Raw genomic sequence first — 21,239 nt, 5'->3', positions numbered from 1 at the left:
ATCAAACGATTGAATCTATTAGTGATGACAAGTTGTAAGAAAACGGGTAACTATCCGAGGCTTCAATCCTTGTTTGTCCGTTCAAGGTGCCGGATCAACTTTTATCCCAAATGAAACATGTCCAAGTGGTGGCTGAGAGTGAGGATAGTTACATGGATGTCGCCCTCACTTCGCTCTTATTCTTCTTTAGTTGCTCTCGTTTATTAGGTACTTTGTATACCAAAATATATAATATTAACAGGCTTTAAAGATTTATCCCAATATTCGACTCGATTGGACAATATTCGACTCGATTGGAAATAGAGGGAAATGAGCATTTTTAACCATACGCTAAATATTTCTCGCTTCGCTAAATTATCCGTCTCAAAACTTCTTACAAAATGGTATCTTGCATTTATGTACACGCGAATCCCCATGCAATACCATATCCACGCTATAGAAGCTCGGACTTCTCCGCGGGGCTGATCGACACTGGGTAGTAGAATAGTTCCTTGGGGTCGAGTTCTGCCTTGAGTTGCTGTAACTTGGCCAGATTCTTACCCCAATACATCTCCTGTGCTCTTGTGCGGTTTAGATTTGTGTCTGGGTAGTTGAAATACATTCCCCAGTCGTCCGCGGTTAGGGGAGCCGTCGTAGTCTCCGCCCAATCGTTAACGAATTTGAAGGCCTTGTCCGGAGCGCCGCTTGTCGTCATGTAGAACTGGAGGATGTATAGCTTGTCACGGTGTGCGTACGACGTCAAATCCGGGTCAGCTTTCCACACCGCCGAATTCTTGCCTCCTTGGAGGTCCAGCTGGATGTACCACCGAGTTGTCTCATTCTTAGCGACATCCAACCAATAATCAGCAAAGTTCTTTGCCGCAGTTCCGCTCAACCCTTTCAGTTCCAAGCTCTTGCTGTAGAAGTTCTCTTGCTACAGCGAGGTCAATTCCTTATCAACGTTATTAGGTCAGGTTACTTACCACTTGCGTGTAAGGGTACGTCTGGTTAAGTTTCATAGTAGCGAAGTGTTCGAGGCCCTTGATCCAAGTGGTCGTCTGGGCTTGCGCTATGGACGCCCCGGTCTTGTTTAGTAATGGTGCCAACGCAACCTCGAGGTCTGTCTTGTTTCCTTGATAGATACCCTCCAGCTGAGTGAATTGGCGCGTGGCGAAAAGGCGCATGTTCAGCTCGGCCGGCATAGTATTCAGGGCGTAGTCTTCTATCGCCTCCAGAGCAGCAACGGATGTGTTCTTTTTCAATGGCATATTAACCACGAACCATGTGACATTAGCCGGAGGCTCAAAGGTCTTTAGCTCATAACTTGTGACAACTCCGAAATTTGAGCCTGCGCCTAGCAGACCCCAATAAATGTCCTTATTTTCTGTTGCTGAGGTGTGGACAAGCGATCCGTTTGCCAATGCAACATTCATTCCAACCACCCAGTCCAATGCGAGACCGCGCGAGTGGGAGCTCATGCCGAACCCACCATGGAGGATATGGCCGGAGATTCCAACACTAAGTCGTTAGCGATGGCTATCATTTATGGCTATGCTATGCTTGAACACTTACCCTGGACATGTTCCGTGGGATATAGCGCGGTTTCCTTGAGCGTATAGCTCTGATGCTAGGTGACCCAGTCTCGTACCCGAGTCCACAGTCGCGATGTTGGTCTCTGTGTCAAGCTTAACAGAGCTCATGCGATCTAGCTCGATGATAAGGTGGCCGTCCTCTCCGCCAAGACCTAGAGATGCATAACTATGCCCTCCACATTTCGCGGTGACTTTATACCCCAGTTTTGAGCCGCACGCTATGGCGGATTGGATCTGCTCTACTGTGCTCGGTACGGCAATGGCTGCAGGTGTAAATTCTAACCGCTTATTAAAAGGCGTAATGTCGCGGTTGTAGTCGTCAGAACCGATCGCATCTACGACTGTCTCACTACTCGAGAGACAGTCCTCTAGAGCAGCACGCCTGGTGAGGACAGCTCCCTGAGCGAGGCTGGCCACGAGCCCAATGCAGAAAGCCGCTGTCGAATGCATCTCGTCGGGAGCTCTGTGAAGGTGATGTTTATTGTTGAGATGCTACCGATACGACCAAGGAGTCCTATGGCGTCCTAAATCTCTGATCTTTCAGAGATTGATATACCCTCGATTCGGCCAGTTCCGTCTGTAGAAGTCCAGCAATGCTCGAACGACGTGTCGAACGACTCTATGACTTTATCACAGATCGCTATCCATACTTAACTTATAGCGGACGCATTGTCGACGACGATATAGGGCTAAATGGTCCGAAACTTAATATCGAACATCCCTGGCCGTTCATCCTCGGGAGTTGGGAGGCTCTCCAGGTGGATGCCCCCGGGGATTGACCGACTAAGTGTCAACCCTTTCTGATAGAGGAGCCGAGACGTAGGAATCTTGACCCGAACGAAGCGTGCTGTATCCACGCCAGTGGGTTCGTGGCGATCTTCTCGGTTTGCCAATCTAGTTTTCTAGTAGCACGCTATCTTATACAGCCTATATGAAACCTAGGTCATTAACATAACAGCTAATCATGTACAACAACCAAAGCGCGCGTCTATATTAAAAGCACCTCCACACTCTGGGGTACAGATCAAACAACCGCTTAATATTGACAAAAACCACCTGATATATACGTCTTCTAGTCCCTTAATACTTCAAGACTAAAGACCCTTTGATAACCCCCAAAAACCTGCATCAGTACTTGTGGGTGCCGAGCGTCTAAGCTCGGCAAGTCGAGTTAAGAGGTTTACATCTACGATACGCTTAGATTGAAGTTTTAAGACCCCGAGCCCCAGCAGATGATCCTACGGAGCATCATGCGCCATATTGGCAAGTTCCCCGATGGCAGGCGGGCGGCCTAGACGGCGTCAAATGCCGACTCTCTAACTAGGAGGTAGACGCAATGTCGTCAAGACCCATCTCGCGATGGGACTATGCATAACCCAATGTGCGGCATATCAAGGGTTCGTTCTCTAGAGAATTTACCTAGTCACGCGTCTACCACCTCCAAGTTGGGGTGCATAATCTTTCGCCAAGAGGGTACAGTTCCTAAGCGCCAGCCGCGTATTGCGCGCCCGTAATCGAGAATGGAAAGGCTGTAATTAGACGCCGTAATTACCATGTGCTGTCTGTCCATCAGGACACAGGACCGTGCCTCCGGGATCGTCGCGGGGAGTGTGGGGTGTTCTCTGGGGCATCGTCACATCAAGCAAAGTACGCAATATCATGTAGCCAACGAGACGGCTTTATCAGGATCTTTAATTAAGCTAGGGTTGACTATTCAGACGACGTACCGGACCAATTAGCCTCAAACCCCCCTGCCCAGAGTAATTCCTCCCGTCCGGAACGTTGCACAATCGGGATCATGTTCCGAGTCGTTGCCATTTGCGCTCGCGGAACGAACTCGTCGGCCTGGTTTGCCTAGTAGCAATCTGTTCGCGACAACTTGCCCTAGACTGGCAAATTACGACACTACTTTTGAGGCTGTAAACTAGGAACGGCGGCCTTTGGATGTACCCCTTAGGTTCTAGCGTTCTCGCCTCGCGATACGACTTCCGTCACCTCAAAGGCGAACAACATTCGCTTCATCTTCAAAAACTAATAATTTTAACCTCTGGTCCGCTTCTTTCACTTTCGTTGAAATTTCTCTAGCTTGGCGCCCTCCTCTCGCTACATTGTAAGACATAATTCACCATGGCATTCCTCAAGGCGTTAGTTCTAGGAACATTGGGCTTAGCACCAGAAGTGCTGGGAGCTAACCTACTCGCATCGCACTATACTGGCAAGATCTTCTCGCTCGAGTTCACTGGAAGTGGCGGCAATGGTACCTTAGTCAATAAGTCATCCGTGTCAGGATGTGGAACATTGCCTGCTTGGCTACACGTGGGCTCGGGAATAGTATATTGCGTCGATGAGGACTGGAATGGAAGTGGTATACTTGCCTCTTACTCTGTAGAGTCAGACGGTAGCTTGAAGCAGACTGGACAAACCGTAACCTCAGGCGCCAGCGTCCATGGCACGCCATATGGTGGTAAGGATGGCAACGGCTTCATTGCCACAGTCGAATAGTGAGAGACCATCCGTGTCCCCTCGTTATGATTAGGGATTAACAGTTGTCTTAGTGACCCATCAACGTTGACGAGGTACAAGCTCCCCCTCTCTGAGGTTTCAACCGTCCTGGCGCAGTCGAAGTTTAACATGTCCGAGCCTGGACCCAACTCGCGACAGAATGCTCCCCACCCACACGCTGCCCAGCTTGACCCAACCGGAAAATACCTTATCGTGCCGGACTTGGGCGCGGACTTAATCCGCATCTTTAGCATTGACGCTGAGACGGGTGACCTTACAGCGTGCGAGCCGGGCGTCGCCGGCGCAGGCGATGGGCCACGCCACGGCGCCTGGTGGGCGCCTACCGCCGGTTCCACGGACGGTCAGAGGCTATACACGGTGAATGAGCTGGGTAACTCGGTATCTGCCTGGACTGTGTCCTACCCTGACGGGGGGTGTCTATCTCTAGAGAAGACCCAAACGCTGGCCACGTACGCCGAAGGTAGCGCCGCCCCTAACGGTTCCAAGGCTGCCGAAGTCCAGGTCTCGGGTAACTTTCTCTACGCAGCCAACCGAGCCGACGAGACGTTCGGTCCCCAAAACGACTCCCTAGTTACATACAGCATTGACCCTAGCTCTGGGGACATCAAGTTCGTCGAGGCTACCCCCGCGCACGCCTGGTTCCCTCGCACATTCTCGATCAACAAGGCCGGTAACTTCGTCGCCGTCGGTGGACAGACGAGCAGCAACGTAGCTATCATCTCACGTAACCCCGAGACAGGCAAGCTAGGTGACCTCGTAGCCACCTTACCGATTGCGACACCTGGCACTCCCCAGCAAGAAGATGGACTGAGCGTTGTCGTGTGGGTTGAATAGATCGATAACAAAAGGGGAAAGGGACTCCGAATGCTTAGATAAAATGATGTTTTAGGCTCAAGGGCTACTCGGTAGTTTAACTCTAAGCATATAAGACTTCATCAGCATCGTGTTTCCCCGTATTGTATAGTTGTAGATACAGAAAAGGATCGTATATATTTGTGTCATCAATAAGCCTCCCTCTCGCATAGTTTTTGGTGTGGGTATTTGTTTTCGTTTCTATCTCGTTATACATCTGATCCTAACCATACTCTCCAGTATCATCTAATCATTGCTCAAGGACTACGTAGATACGGTAGTAGACCGTAACATAGCGTGAGACACTTGTGCCTAAAATCTTCAGAGTTCAGAGTAAGGATATAGAAATATATAGCAGCCAGAACATATTCAGTATTCATTGTTATCTTAGGCTCGTTGATTATATTAGCAGTACAAGTACCCATTTCCCGCCGTTTCAGTATCGCAACGTTATAGTCGAAGTTCACCACTTAACATCTGTCCGGTATTGAGTTACATTGAACCCGCCTTTTCATATAAGCCTCAACGAAAGGCCTAAAGACAGAGGGTTTAATCTTCAACGCAATATAATTTCCTCAGAAAGATACGAACAATGACACAACCTTTTGGGTGAGAATAATCTAAAGATGAAGGCCACCCTCGGATTCAACATTTATACCGACATATACTTCCAATACTAACTAAACGACTTGCGGTTGAAGGGGACCATAGAAATACAAGATTGATAGGTGGTATCCTAATGTAATATTGAGGAAGGAACGCAAAGCGTATCGTATCATCTCCTTGAAGACGCAGAAACCAAATCTACTTTCAGAAAATACTCGGCTGCTATTCGCAAATCCGTCGTCCTGCTCGGTATTTAACATGAACCCGTGAATCGTGCCGCGGCTTGTCCTAAGAGTGCCCTACCTATGAAAATGCCAGCCCAGACCAGAACCACCGCGCCTAATGAAAGCCTTTCTTTTTTTCATCTAACTCCGCGTATTTATACCTAACAATCACGCTCTTATACTGTGCCACTGATGCTGAGTTCCCGAATCTCTTGCAATACTTGCTCCACTCTCGAGTCCAGTTGACCTTGGGCGTACTGCTCCCTAGTATCCGCATCCAAGTACTGTTGAACTTGAGCCATTCTACTATAAGCCTCGGCACAGAATCGAAGTTGGATCTTGACGAGGGCCTCGAAGCTTGGGTCAAGGTAGGGTACTCGAAGGTCGATAAGCTGAGGTAGCTCGGTGGATAGCTGCTCGTTGAGTTGTTCGTAGGCAGCCTTAGCGATTTCCATCTCTTTCTCCGTGCGTGGAAGTTTCGTTACATCCTTATCGGGCTTCTCGGCTAATTTCTTGACTTTCGCTCGTAACGCATCGTAGTCCAGCAGCTTGTGGCCACGTTTCTTGATGCCTAGATGGGATGTTAATGGTGAATACGACTAAGAAGGATATGGAGACCCTACATTCATTGACGTCGGGGAAATATGCGCAGAACTTAGTGATAGGTTCTAATACTGTTGTTCTAGAACATGTTAGCTCAGTACCCCCAATATCACATCTCTTCAAACCTATACCTATATGGACCATCCAGCGCCTTTATCGTTTCTGTATCTAAATCTTCCACGGCTTGTTTGTAGCTTCTGCTAACACCATCCTTAGCTCCGGCATCACCATAGAAAGCATCTATCGTCTCGGCTATGCGCATTTGAGAGGCAGTCATCGCTATAAAATATTTTTAGTATACCGCCCACTTCGCACTCTCGATTTTGAAGACTCTCAGCTCACCTCGTATCGAATCTAAATACCCTCTGGCTTCTTTCTGGAGACGTAGCGAAGCAGCTTCCATTGTCCGAAATCGTCGCTCCTCGACTTCGTAATCACGATCGTTTGTCTTTTCGACATGGCCCGTCTTCATCATCACCTGGGTCGTTGCACGATTGACATTTTTCTTGAAGCCTGTAAAAGGGATAAGTTAGAAATGACCAAGTCCGCTATAATTTGATGCCTGATATAATAATTCGGGGTTCATACCTGCCCACGACATGGTTGCGACTTTGCTCCGTTCTGCTCTGCACTATTTGTATTGACAATAACGAATAGTGGTAATTTAAATATGCAATTGTGGTCTAGATAGTCGGAGAATGAGAATCGTTTGGGAGTTGTCAATTTGATATTAACAGTGAGGTAGAATTGTAGAAGGTTAGAAGGATTGACGAATCCGAATTGTGTTTGTAGGATGGTTTGGTTGGTTTAGGTGACAATTGGTCGCAGGCTGTCGTGGCTGAGCATTTGTACATCGGGCCATTAGAATCGTGATGGGAACCTGAATCCATAGGTCCTACGTCAGCGAAGTAACTGCGCCACAGATACGGCTAGTCGGCACCCCACCTACTGGTTGCGTCAGGTACCTGACTTAAGATACTTTATACGCACTGTACTTCGTATTGATTACATAGAGGTTGCTAAGCTAAATCCAGACCTGTGTCCGCTTTATTTTTCACCTATGGGAAGCTTAGAAAACTGCAAAGACATTATCAAATATCCCATTTCTACATTCTACATCAAGTCCTTCAACATTTCCATTTGCTTAAACAGGAGGGCCTGATTGGTCCAAAATATGTTCAATCCTCGTTTTTTGATTGTCAGCCTAGGCAATCAAGCACCATACTACGAATGCCTCCACTCCGCCGGCCATTTTGCACTTGCTTCATTGCAAAGGCTACTTAGTCCAACCCAACCACCATTCACATCCGAACGATATGGCGGGAAATCTTGCTTGGCTTCGACAGGCTATACATATACCATATTGCAGAGCCCAACCCAAATGAATATTTCAGGTCCTTGGCTTGCCAAAACTTGGAAGGAGATGCTGCAATATCACCAGCTGAAACCGTCCGAACTGAGTCTCGTATTAGTCCACGATGATCTAGAGGAAGATCTGGGCCACGTTAAAATTCGAAAGTGGAACGCGAGCCACCGAGGGCACAACGGTGTTAAAAGTGTCAACGCAAGCATAAAACCTGCGAACTTCCCCGGCGCATACTGGTCACGCATATCGATTGGTATCGGCCGACCCGACGCTAGAGACCACACATCTGTTTCCGACTATGTGCTGAAGAAAATGACCAGATACCAAAAGGATGTTATCGACTCCGAAGTTGGTCCGAGAGTGCTTGAATGTTTGCACGACATACAGGAAGGTTGGGAACGGGAGTACAGTAAAGCGGCTGCAAAACCCTGAATTTCTCGCCTGTGATCGAGAACGCCGATTCATTATTCCGGATTCCACCCAAAGAAGCAGCAGATAAGTGCGTAGACCACAAGTGTTCGTGCGAATATGGCTCTTATCCCCGGACCTTCAAATTTTAGCGTCCAAGATTAGGTTATATTCTTCTATAGCTCATCTTCGCACTCTAGATTCGTACTCTAGATTCCCACGCTGAATTGTCGGAAGTTGTCGGGTATGTCTCGGACAACTTCCGTAGCATCGCTGACTTATTGGTACTCAAGAATGGAATTCTTAGGTTAGAATCTTTTCATGCATGTGCATTCTGGACACTTCCACTGAACAAGGCCAAGACACGGTCGACACGCCAGCGAGGTCCATCCCCAAAACAAATATAACTTGCCGCCAATTTCCAAATAAGGGATTGTATCATATCTAGTAGAGGGCGCTCTACTTGATTCGAATCCCAGATTTGTAGCACCCGATCGAGTTGCCTGGATGATTCGAGGCTTAGGCATCTGCGAAGCTCTAGCTCGACGGCCATCGGAGATAACCACCCAGTGGTGTCCTGGCCCTTTGATTTATAGTCGTTCATGACTTGTTCCTGCAGAATAAATGCCGAATCGATTTCACCAGCGGGATTATTCCCTTCGATATAACCACGGTCGCGGAATTCGCGACGTGCCTCCGCCAGTGCTATGATATATCGTACATTGTGTAAAGGCGGTGAGTGCTGAACCATGTTCCAGATTACTTCCCTCGCTTCCCTTGCTACTCGGGGATTTGTATGCGCGTATAGCTCGGCCCTCCGGCACTGTTCCAGTAGAAGCTCGCCGCAAGCCCAAAATAGCCGACCGGCGAAGGTGCTCATCCCTTTTCCGAGATATGGAATGATGTCCGAAGGGGGTTTGTCTACCCGTATGAATCGAGATGTGTCAAACCATAACCCATAGTCCAATCTTGTACTCATCCATCCTATGTCAGTTCCTCTTCCGAGCGGAGTCGAGTCCTGAGACTTCAAGATCCAACCCGATCGAGCACCAATACTGGAAGGTATTCCTTGTGTATTAGTACCCGACCCGGTCGACGGCACAAGGTTTGCGGATGAAAGATCCCTCGAGCTAGGTGATGGTTGTGACGACCCCGTAATGCGCATTGTTTGATTACCTCCTTCATCGATAAGCTCGGCGACAATATGTTCGTCTAAGCCGGTCACTCCAGCAGCTTCCTGGATCGCTTTGACCAGCTCCGGGCGATCGTCATGTCGGACTACCCGGACAATTTTTGAGATGGCCTCTTTTAACCTCTGGGTCTCGTTACGCTTATCTCGTGACTTGTTACTCTGGCGCTTCCGGAATGCGCGCTGTGCAATCTTGCCGCGTTCACGCCGTCGCTAAACATACATTAGCCGCGATTTCTAGGATACTAGGATACTATCTATAAGGATGAGCAATCATCTAATAGGGGCATTTGTTTCTTACGCGTAATTCTTCTTCGGCCTGTTCTAGCTGCTTCAATCTTTCGGATTCCATTGTAATATAACGCTTGCTCCGCCTAAAATTGGTGTATTCAGGATAGGTATCTATTGATGAAATGTAAAATTACTGCACTTCCATACCTTGTATACGTAGGTAACCAGCAAATAGCGGGCGAACAATCACTCCGATCGCGTAACATCACGGAACGCGGAATTAGTAAGCTTAAACTAGTAAAGGACGGCAACCTTGTCTTCCCTCAGCTGTATTAGCATTGATACAAAGCTATTGACTACATTACCTAATAAACTCAGGCATTATCTAATATTCTCAATAGAATTACGACAAAGGTATCCGCTTGACTGGCATACATAAAACAGCAAACCCACTATTTTCAGTATCGATATATCAAGATTGGCTAAAGGATATAGACTGGTTGCGTTGAACTTACGTACTCTACCGATTATACATAAAGGGTTTGCTGTTTTATGCCAGTCAAGCAGATACATGTAGCTTCATTAGATTTAACAGCAAACTACTTGGAATTAGGTACTTTAAATCGCATTCGCCAAGAGACCATTATTGCAAGTGTACGATAAACATTAACCTAGAGATGTTAGTAACCACTAGAACTGTATTCCATCAAAGTAATGCGCACTTTCCACGCGACAAGATTTAATTAAGGAATTACCAACTAGAAAGAGCAGTGAACATAGAAGCGCACAGCATAAATCTTACACGTACCTTAGGTAGGTACCTAAGGTAGTTGGTGGGCACCAGCGTGAATTGCGTAGATACCTTCCTAAGGTTTGCCTAAGATACCCAAGGTACCCAACACAAATCGCCCTTCCACAACTTGCCATTGGATAAGTGTTTAACCCAAAGAAATTCATGTCGAGATTTTACAATTGTTACATGTATTGCTTCACACGACTTGCTAAAAAAGTCGCAGCGCAAGATGGTTTTGTGTGGAACAGTTAGTGTCAGCAGACACCTCACACTGGCAATCCAATGCTTGATGACTCTTTGGTATTTTGTGAACTTTATCATTATCTTCTCCAACTTTCTTATCATATTTTTAAGGAATAACGTAGACTCTTAAATAGAACCGTGCTGCCGATCGGTCTTGCTGTTCTTTCACCCCCATGATGTTTGCTACATTCACTACACTTGTCCTAATACTCCCAAGGAGTGCAGCCATTCGAATCCCTAACGACTCATTGCGTATCAAGGTACGCTTGACTCACTTTCCATGCAGATATATTTGCATTCGGTAACCAGTATCAAGAAGGTATTTGAAGCTTGAGATAGGACCACCTGCGCAGAACTAGGTTTCCGTCCTCAGGCGATAATAAAGTCACGTTCACCACCTAACCATACTCGCCAACACTATTTATACTCGTAGGTACATACCATTACCTCTATATTTTGACTATATAGGTAGTCTATTGACTTGCCGACACTTATTCCAGACTGACAAGGCAATCAATAACTACCTTTCTAACTTTGGTAGATAGGGAGACTGGGTTTTGTAATTGGTTTTATTAAACCTCAGCTTTAAAGGTGTACCTATCTAAGAACGCGCCGCTATAGATTCCCGGGTCGAAGTGGCATCTGAACAAGATAAAAAGTGGAAGGCACAGGTAGCATTACAAGAATCCCGGATTAAGCTCTACCTTCGTATTGGGCCAGAGAACGCGTTGAAGATTAAGTCGAGCTTAAGGCCGCAACCGTCTCAGAACAGCAGCAGCACTTCTTCACATACTACATCTAAAACTCCATCAAGCCAGACCAGCGAGGTGGGTGGTGAAGCACACGGGTCAGAAACGTCGCAAAGTTTAGCAGAGATGCCCCATCGCCGCCCCTCTCCATCGCCTCAGGAGGAATCAAGGCCACCTTTCGAATCCACTAGGAACACATGGGACTTATGGGATAATTCGACCGAGTGGCCCTGGAAGCAATATGAAGCACGGTTCAGATCAGCGAAGAATGCTCTTCGGATATTTGCATCGCCTATAGTACATTTCTGCGTAGAGCATGATTTGCTCCGAAACAAGAATGATATAGACGGATTGCTCGACATGATAGACGTCTTACTCCCGGCCGACTCTGTCGACAATTGCACCGAGGCTGTTATCAGACACTTGGCCTTTCAGAGAAGGTTCTCAGAAATAGCCAAACTTGAAGAACAGAGACGCGAGCTTAACGGTCCCGACTATATCAACAGATTGAACGTTGTCGCCAGCGAACTATTTGATAGGACGGAACTGTTTTTCTTCATGCTCATTCATACTGTGAAGCGTCAGAAAAGGATGGAAAAGCGTAGATATGAAGAGCACAGGGATTGGAACAAAAGTCAAGCTCAGAAGGGTCGCGGAAATTATCTTGGTCTATCTCGTGGTTTGCCATCTCCACTTCGCCATGAGCTCAAGGTCGATGATTTCAGTCCAGAACAATCCTCATACAGTACTGGTGAGACGGTTGATGGCCCTCTTGAGCCGGAGAACTTTGAAGAACAGGCCGGGGCATGGGGCCCTAGCAATCCCGACGACGTGGAATGGTGATTATATGCAGGGAAGAGATATATGACAATGGCTTCAGGGCTAATTGTACATGAAGTAGTCCTCCTACTGGATAAGGGAGTTACGATGAAATCTGACTACTTATTTCTGTATTCTAGAATCTATATACACTGACGTTGGCCTCGGTCACTCTTGTCGCGAGATAACACTCTATTATATTATATTTTTGGCGGTTGATGAATGTCTAATTATCTATAGTTATATTTATTTTACTTATAATATTTATATTTCCATAAGTGTCATCTTGCGGATGACATGTTGATACCTGGCTGCTGTTGCGGAGATTACACGTCGGGCACGATCCTTTGCTGTACTTTCTATCTCTGCTTAACTAAAGCATATAAATGGTATTTTATTGAAGTTACTGGGTTAGTTACATCCCCAATGACCGAATTGCTTCGGCTAGCTCAACTTACATGATCCTGTGCTATAGGGCGACCAATGAACGCTCGCGGTGCTCTAGCGAGATGCCTATTGTAGTAACCCCCCATACGCCATCTACCCCGCGGCTTGGCGTAATAGAACTTGAAGCTGAGCATTGATTCGTCAACAAACGGCTTTCAGAACATTCGCGTTACGATTCTCGAAATACTGTTAATTTTATCGGCGCTATATCCGCGATCTTTGTCGGAATATACTATCATGATTTTATTGGTAAGAGATATTTGTCCTATAAACAGCCGCTACATGCTACACTCTTAACATATTGCCCAACGTTAAGTCTATCATCTAATTTAAATCATACAACACCCCTAAAATCTTCTAAGTACTGCTCGCGTGACGAGATAAAAAAGCATAACCGTCATGAATGGCTCGAACGGCCTCTTCGTTCCCTTCGTGGCTGCGATACATATCAAACAAATGCGCAGCATTGTTTATAAGTCTTAATTCTGAATCAACGCCCTGGGTACGTAGCTCATCGGCCGTGCGCTGAGCTTGCTGCCAAGGGATCAGATCATCTTCGTACGGGTGGACCAAGAACGTAGGCGTGCGATATCTGCCGTCTCGAATGTGTGCTAGTGGGCTGATGGCTTGGACCTGAGTGGGTGTGGGTGTTGGGAGCTGTGGCATTCCGTCCTGTTGTGCGCTCTTCTTTAGGCCATGGACTAGGACTGGCACTGTCTGTCCGTGCCAGTTCATGTGGAGGACAATGCGCGAGCGAGCGTCGTTCTTAGCCATCCATCCACCTGCCGCTCGTGACCCTGTAGGGGGATTATATGCCGTTATTGGTGAGTCTTCTACCCCGTCTAATAAATTGTACGTGTCTGTCATGACTGCGTCTCCATAAGGCTTATTCTCTCGCGACCAGCATTTATCTTCGTAGTCGGTGGGACAGTAGAAGGCTAAGATAGCCTGTGGCGGCTGTAGGCCTGTGCTCGGAGCGCTCCAGCCTAGGCTCAGGGCTAGGGTACCTCCAGTTGACCAGCCGACTGCGACTACGCGCTCGCCGTTAATTCGAATGTCGGATCGCTTTCTAGCTATGGATGGTAGTGTGTTGCGCACCCATCTCAAAGCGTCACGAACATCTGTTATGGGTCCCTCTTCTAAGGTGGTCTCCGGACAGAGGCGATAGTCGATACTAACAGGAACGAAGCCGGCGTCTAACAAGATCTGGGTTTGCTTCGGGCGTATGTCTTTTCTTGATAGCATTATGTGACCTCCGCCGTGTATCATTATAGCTACATTCCTTAGTCAGTAAATAAAAGGTACGAGTAAGTGAGCCAGTCAGTTGTTCTTACCAACAGGTCGCGCATCGCTGCCGGTCTGTATTGTTGGTGGGTAGTATATGTCGGCTTGTAGTGGGAGGGATCCAGCATGCTTGAATGTTACTGTCTCCTGCGTCTCGGGAACTATTTCTAGCTCCTGGTCCGAACTATTAACCGCGGAACTCGAACGCTGAGCAGATGGTGATGCCGCTATGATGCGTAAGATTTTACTCTCCGCGCTAGAACCTGCCGACCAGTCAACCCATTGGAAGCCCGAAGCCTGGAGCTTCGTTTTCCATTGCGCTGCAGGAATCAGGGCATGAGTGCGATCGTCCTCGAACAGCCACCAACCTTCAACCAGCCCCCAGACAAGGTCGTACCAAAACAGGTTTTCCTCGTTCTCGACGAGACATAGCAACCCGTCTTCGCGTAGTAGATGCCGAATGTTGGTACACGACCGGACAAGATTCGAAGTCGCGTGGATACAATTAGTTGAGATGATTAGGTCGAACCGTCCCTGGAGGTCCGTGGGAGGCTCCTTTTCAATGTCTATTACCGCATATTCCATAAAAGGATACTGGGCGAATGTCCGTTTAGCAGTAGCTACAAGTGATCGTGAGACGTCCGAGAAAGTATATACAATCCTTTGCTTCACATCACTCTTCTCAAACAAATCAACTAACGTTTTAGTCGTTCCACCAGTACCACCGCCGAGCTCGAGGATGCGGATCTCGCGCTTGCCCTGGAATTTCTCACACACGTTGGTCAAAAACCGTGAAAGGAATGATGTAGCGGCTCGGAATAGGGGTGCGGTAGCGTACACATCTCCCATTAACTTGCGCGCTTCGACATCGCCGAACATAACGGCTAGAGGGTCTAGCCGGCCTGTAAGGCAATTAGCGAGCCGGGCGCCGGTGTTGCGCAGGAGCTGGTGTTCAATTGCATATTCGGGAAATTTTTCAACGATGGCGCTATGCAACTCCTGAGACGATGCACGGGTCACTAGCTGGCCCGTCCTGATAGCACTGCCGTCTTTAGACGTAATTAAACTCGCGTCTTCCAGAATCCTGTGCAGTTGAGCTACGAGCTTCTCGTGTTTTGGCAGGTATTTAAAGTCGGGTAGACGTTCTCCAGCGTGAAGTAAACGTATATCACAGCCCAGGTCGGCGAATGCTTCGACGGTGTACGCGACGACTAGTTGTGCCTGGAATGGATACACGGTTTTGCGGAAACCTATGAGGTCGTGCTTCTGTGCATCCTCGTCGAAAGTGTTTCTGTTTGCAGAGAGCCAGTCATTAGCAACAGCTGCGATGCCCCCGTCATCGTTAGACTTTTCTTTTTCTTCGTCATCCTCTTCGTGGTTATGTGTTACTTCATTTAGGCTTCGTGTTTCCGGTGCTGCGGGAATAGGAGTAGGGGTAGATGACTCCCCTCCTAGAATCCGGATTAGGGACTGGACATCAGTCAGATCCTGCAGGTCGTCAATAGATAGAGTCACCCCAAAGTGTTTCTGAATTTCGCTAGATATTTCGGTAATCATCAGCGAGTCAACGCCCAGGTCGGCTAGGTCGGCGTCCGGTTGAACCTCTTCGATGCTCATTCCGAAGATGTCGCTTAGCATTTTGCGGACCGACTGGTTGACCCCAGAAGCGGCAGAGGGAGTACCGCCAGTGTCGGGTTTGGACATCGTCGTGGAATGATCATCAAGTCGCGTTATGCCGTTGTTAAGAGGAACCTGTGGCTGCTGGGTCTGGACGGCATCCGTGAAGACATCATTTGTGGTCGATGGAAACGAGGGCGATTTAGATGGTGCAGGAGTGGTTGTGTTCCCATTTATCTTGGACAGGACCCTCCGTAGTGATGTGAGGGATACCTGAGTAAATTCGGCGCCCAAGAAAGCTAGGACGACAGAACCTGTTGTGGGATCTAGGACGAATACGTCGTTGACGAGTGTGTTCTTGCCTTTGGCCTCCATGTTGGAATATACTCTCCACGTCCGTTTCTTCGAAGATATTTCTTGGCTGACTGACTGTAGTAACGACTCGCTCCATAGTACTTCTCCAATGGCGTTGCACACAGAAACATCATCATCGCCACCGTTTTCCTGTAAGCAATTTGCATGAATACCCGCAACCTGCAAGAAGTTATCGACAGCTAGGGGGTCGGAGATAGCAGAAGCAAGACGATCTGCTTCGGGACCGTGTGGCATAAGTACATCACCGACGACTTCTCCATTAAAAGCGATCGTATTACGAACCCCCTTATAATACGGAGCATAGTTGACGACTCGACTGAATATCTTATACAATATATCACCGGCAAGTCGGTTCGCTTCGAGAGATGAAGCAATTTGGTCGTACCTCGATCTTCCTAACAAGCGCCCGAGAGATCGGAAGCGGGAGGACGCTACGGCTGCATCGAGTAAGGCTATAGAACCTTGGGCGTGGTTGGTGTGTTGAGTTGGTGGTGTACGTTGGTCTCCGGTTTCAGGCAATGAGAAGAACCGGAATGACCATTTCGTACTGCTACTTCCCTGTTTAAGGCTAATACGGAGAGATCCATTGGGTTTGAGTCCCAAGGGCGAAAGAATATGCATATTCTCTATTTGGGGAACTTTAGAGCTGCTCTTCGCCTCGGCACCTTGGAGTACTTTTGCGGCCCGAATGGCCAGCTCGAAATATAAACCCGCCGGACATAGGCTTTGGCCAACAACAGCGTGACCTTTGACGCTTAGCTCGAAGATTTCATGCGAGGCATCCACAGCGAATATGGCTTCTCCATCCACGTCTCCAAGTCTTCGTACTAATTCCGGTAAACCCGTAGTAGGCGGTGGCGTCTCAACCACAGCCTGCGGTCTATAGGATCGGAATTGTATCCAATGTTTTGTCTTGGCAAATTGGTACGGAGGTAGATCCAACCACTTATACTGATCCGTTCGGGCGCCATGGAAGGCCCAAAAGTCTACATTTGACCCGGCTCCCCAAAGCCCAGAAGCAGCCCTAGCAAGACTACTCCAAGGGTTGCCTTTGCCTAGGTCAATCGATAGAAACACGTCTTTTTCGGTGTCTCGTGTGACTGGCAGTGCGCGACGCACCATGCCAATAATCGGGGATGCTGAACCGGCCTCGAGCCAGACGGATGTCGGGTTTTGGTTAGCAATCCTCTGGACTGCCTCGCCGAAATAGACGGGTTCGCGGGTGTGGCTTGCAATCTTAACACTGTCAATGCTGGTCCAACTTTGGTTGGGCGAGCACGCCTCGAGGCGAATTGATGGCTTTCTCCAGGTAAGGGTTGAAGCTAAGGCTTGGAGGTCGTCTAGAATGGGATCAGCAAGGCGAGAGTGATACGCATGGCTGTTAGCTAGTCGAACCGTCTTCAGGCCCGCAGTTTCCCGACAGACCTTCTCGACTACGTCAACTGCTGCCGCATCACCGGCGAGTACGATATTGCGCGGACCGTTATAGCAGGCCACGTCGACGGCTTGCTTTTCAGCAACGCTCTTAAGCAGGCCGTCAAGGCGCTCTGTGTCACCCTCGATCGCTAGCATGACGCCGGGATCCGCACCCCAAAGTTTCTCCATCAAGCGAGCCCGGCCTGTAACCAGTCGGAGGCCGTCGGTGAGATCTAGGCTACCGGCCACGACAAGCGCTGTTATTTGGCCAAAGCTGTGGCCTATCAAAGTACTTATTTGTAGCCCAGCGTCTAGCCAGGCCTGAGCACTTGCATATTGCACTGAGAATAACATGGCATGCAGGAAGACTAAATCATCTATAGGGGCCGGATCGAATATGCGCGGGAAGAACGACGACAAACCTAGACCTCGACAAACCTCGTTACAGCTTTCGAGGTGAACCCGCAAAAGTGGTGTATTCTGGACGAGATCTCGTGAAAGGTAGATGCTACGGCCTGTCTGACCGCCAAAACAAAGCACTATTGGTACTGGCCACTGTGCCGTAGCTGTCTTCTTTTTCCTGTCTATGCTCCTCTGCGACACAGGACGTGAGCCAGAGGTGATGGCCTCTAGGTCTTGCCGAAGGGCAGGAAGGCTTGTAGTAGTCCATGTTGAAGCATATTCGAGCGTTCGGTTCTGTTTGCGGGCCAGATTGTATGCCACATCGCTTAGTTTAGTCGAGGGGTTTCGATCCAAGAATGTTTTTAATGCGGCGCTGTATGCACGAATGCTTTCCGTTGTCTTCGCCGAAATGAATATTGGATATTCAATCTTATTATTTTCTGACAATTGACTGATAACATCCTCAGTCGCCGAGGTGCGGCGATACTCACGAACAACGATAGCGGCGTTACTTCCAGCCGCTCCATAGTTATTAATAAGGGCTGCCCTCCTAGAACCTGTGTCCCATCGGCGTGCCTGTGCGGCAATAGCCATCTTGTCCGGCTCTAAGGCGGGAATTTTCGGGTTGAGACGAGTGAAGTTGGGCTGCTTAGGAATTATGCCGTACTGCATCATAAGTAGCGTCTTGATGACTCCCGCCACTCCTGATGCGGCTTCGGTATGACCGATCACATCCTTTACCGACCCTATCACAAGCTCTTGTGTACGGTTTGGGCTACCGAATACGCTTCGTATACTAGCACATTCTATGGGATCACCCACGGGGGTTCCTAGTATTTACCCTTTGTCAATATAGTTTCAAACAAATATGCGATGGATACTATATAAGTTAGGGGCTGGGATATTTCAGCTTACCCGTTCCATGAGCTTCTACATAGGAGACCTCTGAAGGCAACACTCCACCTCCGGCGAGGGCTTGGAGGTATAGATCGCTTTGCGACTGTGAATCTGGTACAGTGATAGGACTGCAGCTCGAGTTTTGGTTCACTGCTGTCCCCGTGATGGTGCCAAGGATGTGGTCGTTATCAGTTATGGCCTGTGCTAGAGGCTTGAGGACTAGCACACCGGCACCCTCGCCACGACAGTATCCATTTGCCTGGGCATCAAAAGCCCGCGAAGCACCTGTCGTGTTTAAGAAAGAGGCAGCTGCCAAGTTCTGATAGAAAGTAGAGCTTGTGATTACATTGACACCTCCAGCAATGGCGACAGAGCAGTCGTTTGTTTGAAGAGCCTATTTATTCAAAAGGGGTGTTTAGTAGCCTGCAACTCTACGTGCGCAGCGTGAGGATACGCTTACCTTGCAAGCATGATGGATAGCAACGGCGGACGAAGAGCATGCCGTATCGAATACGACGGAGGGGCCAGTCCAACCAAAATAGTGGCTGACTCTACCACTGATAAATGCTCTTATAGCTCCAGTAGCTGAGAATGCGGTTGCGTCTTCTGAAGCTATGTTATCCTCATATTCGACGTAGCCCGCACCGATGTAGCATCCCACGGGCCGATGTGGTGACTCTGACCCATCCGCGTACCCGGCCGATTCCATGGCTTCGTATGACACCTGGAGTAAAAGCCTCTGTTGAGGGTCCATTGATGCGGCTTCACGCGCAGACATGCCGAAGAAGCGATGGTCAAACGCATCAGCATCCTGTAGGAAGTTACCAAAGAAAGGACCTTTAGGGTTGCGCCACAAGTCCGAGGACTTGAACCGATTTTCAGGTACAGGCGTGGTTGCATTTTTACCCGAGTTTATCAAGGACCAGAAGTCTTCGAGAGAATCAGATTGCGCGTATCGACATGCCATACCAATGACGGCAATGGGCTGAGCTGTGCCCACGGCCGTCGGAGGAAGAGAACTGCTCGGGGTCGTCTGACCAGTAGCCAAGTTGTCGCTGGTGGTGCCGCTGGGAGGCGAGCCTGTTTCTGATGATGAAGACTGGTCGAAGTATCCATTAGTGGGAGTATCGGTAGATAATTTGAGAGATCGAGGCACGGCCCCTGGACTGCTACCAATAGGTATTATTTTAACTGGTTGACCATTCCATGCATCCAGTGCCGCTTGAACTGTCTCATACCACCTACATACACCCACCAGGATGCAGTCTAGAGCAATTTCGTGAAGCGCCCCTTTCGTTATAATCCCTGCGTCCAGAGTAGATCTCAGGGGCAGGGTCAGCTGTTCAGCTGCAGGAAACTGAAATTTTTCGTCATGCTGAAATAGCAACTTTAGTTGCTGAACGATTTTAGTCCTATCCGGGCTGGTTGTGTGGTATCGGCCAGAAAGGCCAACCGGTTTAGCAGATAAGCCGCCATCTGCGAGTTGTCTGGCGAAGCTCGTAAATTGGCCCCCCGGTATTGTGAGCGTGACCCTGTCAATATCAGTCACGCAGGAGATATACGCCTAAAAGCCATATAAGCCACGGAAGAAAGTCAAATAAGGGGATAATGATTTCTGGGTGTATAATTGCTTACATCGGGGAAAGACGCTAGCGTTCTTTCAAAGTGTCCCTTTTCAATGCTTGAAGTCCATCCAACCGACCACGTGGAGCTGGACAGGGAAGAATCTTCACCCCCATCTGACCGTTCTAGTTCGTCTAGATCTACAACAGCCCCAATACAAACCGCCAGGCGAATTGCGGTGGCCGTCCACTTCTCCAAGTCGGCTCTATCCCGCGCGCTTGCTATAACGGTAGCAGCTAAGAAACCAACACAGAATCCCTGTACGGTACCTTTATGTTCCAGACGGGTATATTCAGCAATTTGCGAAATGACAGTTAATGGAACGAGAAGTAAGTTGCAAGGGGCACCTATCCGGGGCGCCTCTTCGTTCTGATTCTCGAAGAATGTCCCTAATCGTTGTAATAATTGCTTGGCACTTGTGTGACGCCTGAAGTTGGGAGAGCTCGGTTGAATCGTCGTCTCCCATAATGAGGGTAGCTCTTTTACAATCTGAACGAGGAATTCAAGACTAGGATCCTCCAAGATTGCCTTCCGAAGGTCCGTAAGACGGGACGACACGAGCCGAGGGATCTGAGGCCCGAATAACAGAAGGGTGTTTGCGGCCGAGTTTGGGGTGGCTGCATACATTTTTCGAAGATCGATATCTAATGGCGCTACTGCAAAAAAACGAGAATTTATTTCAAGGCCGCGGCGAGCTCTTTAAGTAAGTGAGCCTATAAGCTATAAGTATATTACGTTAAGTAATATTGTTATTGCGTCTCAGTCATGAAGTTGATTCATGCAGATGCCGTGTTGAGATGTATTTTCAGGCGCTGGATATGCCTTAGGGGTTGCGGGATGTGTTTATATAGACGGTGGTCTCACAAATTTAGATATCATATTTGCACGGTAAGATACTCTTACGTGGGAGGCGGTACCTCCCGGATGATCAACATCCACATAAGCAGTTTATGGTCCGTAAGAAAAACTTGACTAGGAAGGCAATATACTTATCGTCATCA

At 48.4% G+C, this 21,239-nt stretch overlaps 7 protein-coding genes across 7 annotated transcripts; 3 read left to right on the top strand and 4 right to left on the bottom strand.

Annotated features, from left to right (window-relative positions):
• Window positions 1-197: 197 nt before the first annotated feature.
• Window positions 198-2,065, bottom strand: F5Y00DRAFT_242110 (putative glucooligosaccharide oxidase). Its single transcript, XM_048008460.1, has 3 exons — window positions 1,552-2,065; window positions 963-1,497; window positions 198-913 (listed from the first exon to the last, which is right to left on the bottom strand). The coding sequence occupies exons 1-3, from the start codon at window positions 2,019-2,021 to the stop codon at window positions 434-436; spliced, it is 1,485 nt and encodes a 494-aa protein (XP_047863187.1). The 5' UTR covers window positions 2,022-2,065; the 3' UTR covers window positions 198-433.
• Window positions 2,066-3,504: 1,439 nt separating this feature from the next.
• Window positions 3,505-5,075, top strand: F5Y00DRAFT_271361 (3-carboxy-cis,cis-mucoante lactonizing enzyme). Its single transcript, XM_048012783.1, has 2 exons — window positions 3,505-4,072; window positions 4,127-5,075. The coding sequence occupies exons 1-2, from the start codon at window positions 3,699-3,701 to the stop codon at window positions 4,926-4,928; spliced, it is 1,176 nt and encodes a 391-aa protein (XP_047863186.1). The 5' UTR covers window positions 3,505-3,698; the 3' UTR covers window positions 4,929-5,075.
• Window positions 5,076-5,508: 433 nt separating this feature from the next.
• Window positions 5,509-7,309, bottom strand: F5Y00DRAFT_242106 (BAR domain-containing protein). The gene is made up of 5 exons (XM_048008459.1): window positions 6,968-7,309; window positions 6,722-6,892; window positions 6,511-6,658; window positions 6,400-6,458; window positions 5,509-6,347 (listed from the first exon to the last, which is right to left on the bottom strand). The coding sequence occupies exons 1-5, from the start codon at window positions 6,978-6,980 to the stop codon at window positions 5,953-5,955; spliced, it is 786 nt and encodes a 261-aa protein (XP_047863185.1). The 5' UTR covers window positions 6,981-7,309; the 3' UTR covers window positions 5,509-5,952.
• A 49-nt stretch (window positions 7,310-7,358) lies between these two features.
• F5Y00DRAFT_124071 (peptidyl-tRNA hydrolase) lies at window positions 7,359-8,324 on the top strand. The gene has a single exon (XM_048004097.1). It carries the CDS (start codon window positions 7,554-7,556, stop codon window positions 8,175-8,177), a length of 624 nt encoding a protein of 207 aa, XP_047863184.1. The 5' UTR covers window positions 7,359-7,553; the 3' UTR covers window positions 8,178-8,324.
• Window positions 8,325-9,831, bottom strand: F5Y00DRAFT_124070 (uncharacterized protein). Its single transcript, XM_048004096.1, has 3 exons — window positions 9,781-9,831; window positions 9,644-9,716; window positions 8,325-9,555 (listed from the first exon to the last, which is right to left on the bottom strand). Exons 2-3 carry the CDS (start codon window positions 9,692-9,694, stop codon window positions 8,473-8,475), a joined length of 1,134 nt encoding a protein of 377 aa, XP_047863183.1. The 5' UTR covers window positions 9,695-9,716; window positions 9,781-9,831; the 3' UTR covers window positions 8,325-8,472.
• Window positions 9,832-11,484: 1,653 nt separating this feature from the next.
• F5Y00DRAFT_271357 (uncharacterized protein) lies at window positions 11,485-12,262 on the top strand (the record flags this gene model as incomplete). The annotated part of the gene is made up of 1 exon (XM_048012782.1): window positions 11,485-12,262. One exon carries the CDS (start codon window positions 11,485-11,487, stop codon window positions 12,199-12,201), a length of 717 nt encoding a protein of 238 aa, XP_047863182.1. The 3' UTR covers window positions 12,202-12,262.
• A 561-nt stretch (window positions 12,263-12,823) lies between these two features.
• Window positions 12,824-20,865, bottom strand: F5Y00DRAFT_271355 (uncharacterized protein; the record flags this gene model as incomplete). The annotated part of the gene is made up of 5 exons (XM_048012781.1): window positions 12,824-13,898; window positions 13,959-18,548; window positions 18,634-19,009; window positions 19,076-20,179; window positions 20,251-20,865. 5 exons carry the CDS (start codon window positions 20,863-20,865, stop codon window positions 12,982-12,984), a joined length of 7,602 nt encoding a protein of 2,533 aa, XP_047863181.1. The 3' UTR covers window positions 12,824-12,981.
• Between the last annotated feature and the right edge of the window lie 374 nt (window positions 20,866-21,239).

This window comes from Daldinia vernicosa, assembly GCF_022497035.1.
Source record: "Daldinia vernicosa strain CBS 139.73 unplaced genomic scaffold F5Y00scaffold_36, whole genome shotgun sequence".
Classification (NCBI taxonomy): Eukaryota; Fungi; Ascomycota; class Sordariomycetes; order Xylariales; family Hypoxylaceae; genus Daldinia; species Daldinia vernicosa.
Note: the sequence above shows the minus strand (reverse complement) of the source record. Positions and strands in the feature narration are given on the sequence as shown.

Excerpts from the sequence above, each read along its gene's own strand:
- F5Y00DRAFT_124071 (XM_048004097.1), top strand. The coding sequence starts at position 7,554 with ATGTTCAATCCTCGTTTTTTGATTGTCAGCCTAGGCAATCAAGCACCA.
- F5Y00DRAFT_271361 (XM_048012783.1), top strand. The coding sequence starts at position 3,699 with ATGGCATTCCTCAAGGCGTTAGTTCTAGGAACATTGGGCTTAGCACCA. Across the intron at positions 4,073-4,126 it reads TTCATTGCCACAGTCGAATA|TGACCCATCAACGTTGACGA; the intron begins GTGAGAGACCAT and ends CAGTTGTCTTAG.
- F5Y00DRAFT_124070 (XM_048004096.1), bottom strand. The coding sequence starts at position 9,694 with ATGGAATCCGAAAGATTGAAGCAGCTAGAACAGGCCGAAGAAGAATTA. Across the intron at positions 9,556-9,643 it reads AGGCCGAAGAAGAATTACGC|CGACGGCGTGAACGCGGCAA; the intron begins GTAAGAAACAAA and ends ATGTATGTTTAG.
- F5Y00DRAFT_242106 (XM_048008459.1), bottom strand. Across the intron at positions 6,659-6,721 it reads GTATTTAGATTCGATACGAG|CGATGACTGCCTCTCAAATG; the intron begins GTGAGCTGAGAG and ends AATATTTTATAG. Across the intron at positions 6,459-6,510 it reads GCGCTGGATGGTCCATATAG|AACAACAGTATTAGAACCTA; the intron begins GTATAGGTTTGA and ends AACATGTTCTAG.
- F5Y00DRAFT_242110 (XM_048008460.1), bottom strand. The coding sequence starts at position 2,021 with ATGCATTCGACAGCGGCTTTCTGCATTGGGCTCGTGGCCAGCCTCGCT. Across the intron at positions 1,498-1,551 it reads TCCCACGGAACATGTCCAGG|TGTTGGAATCTCCGGCCATA; the intron begins GTAAGTGTTCAA and ends CTAACGACTTAG. Across the intron at positions 914-962 it reads CGTACCCTTACACGCAAGTG|CAAGAGAACTTCTACAGCAA; the intron begins GTAAGTAACCTG and ends ACCTCGCTGTAG.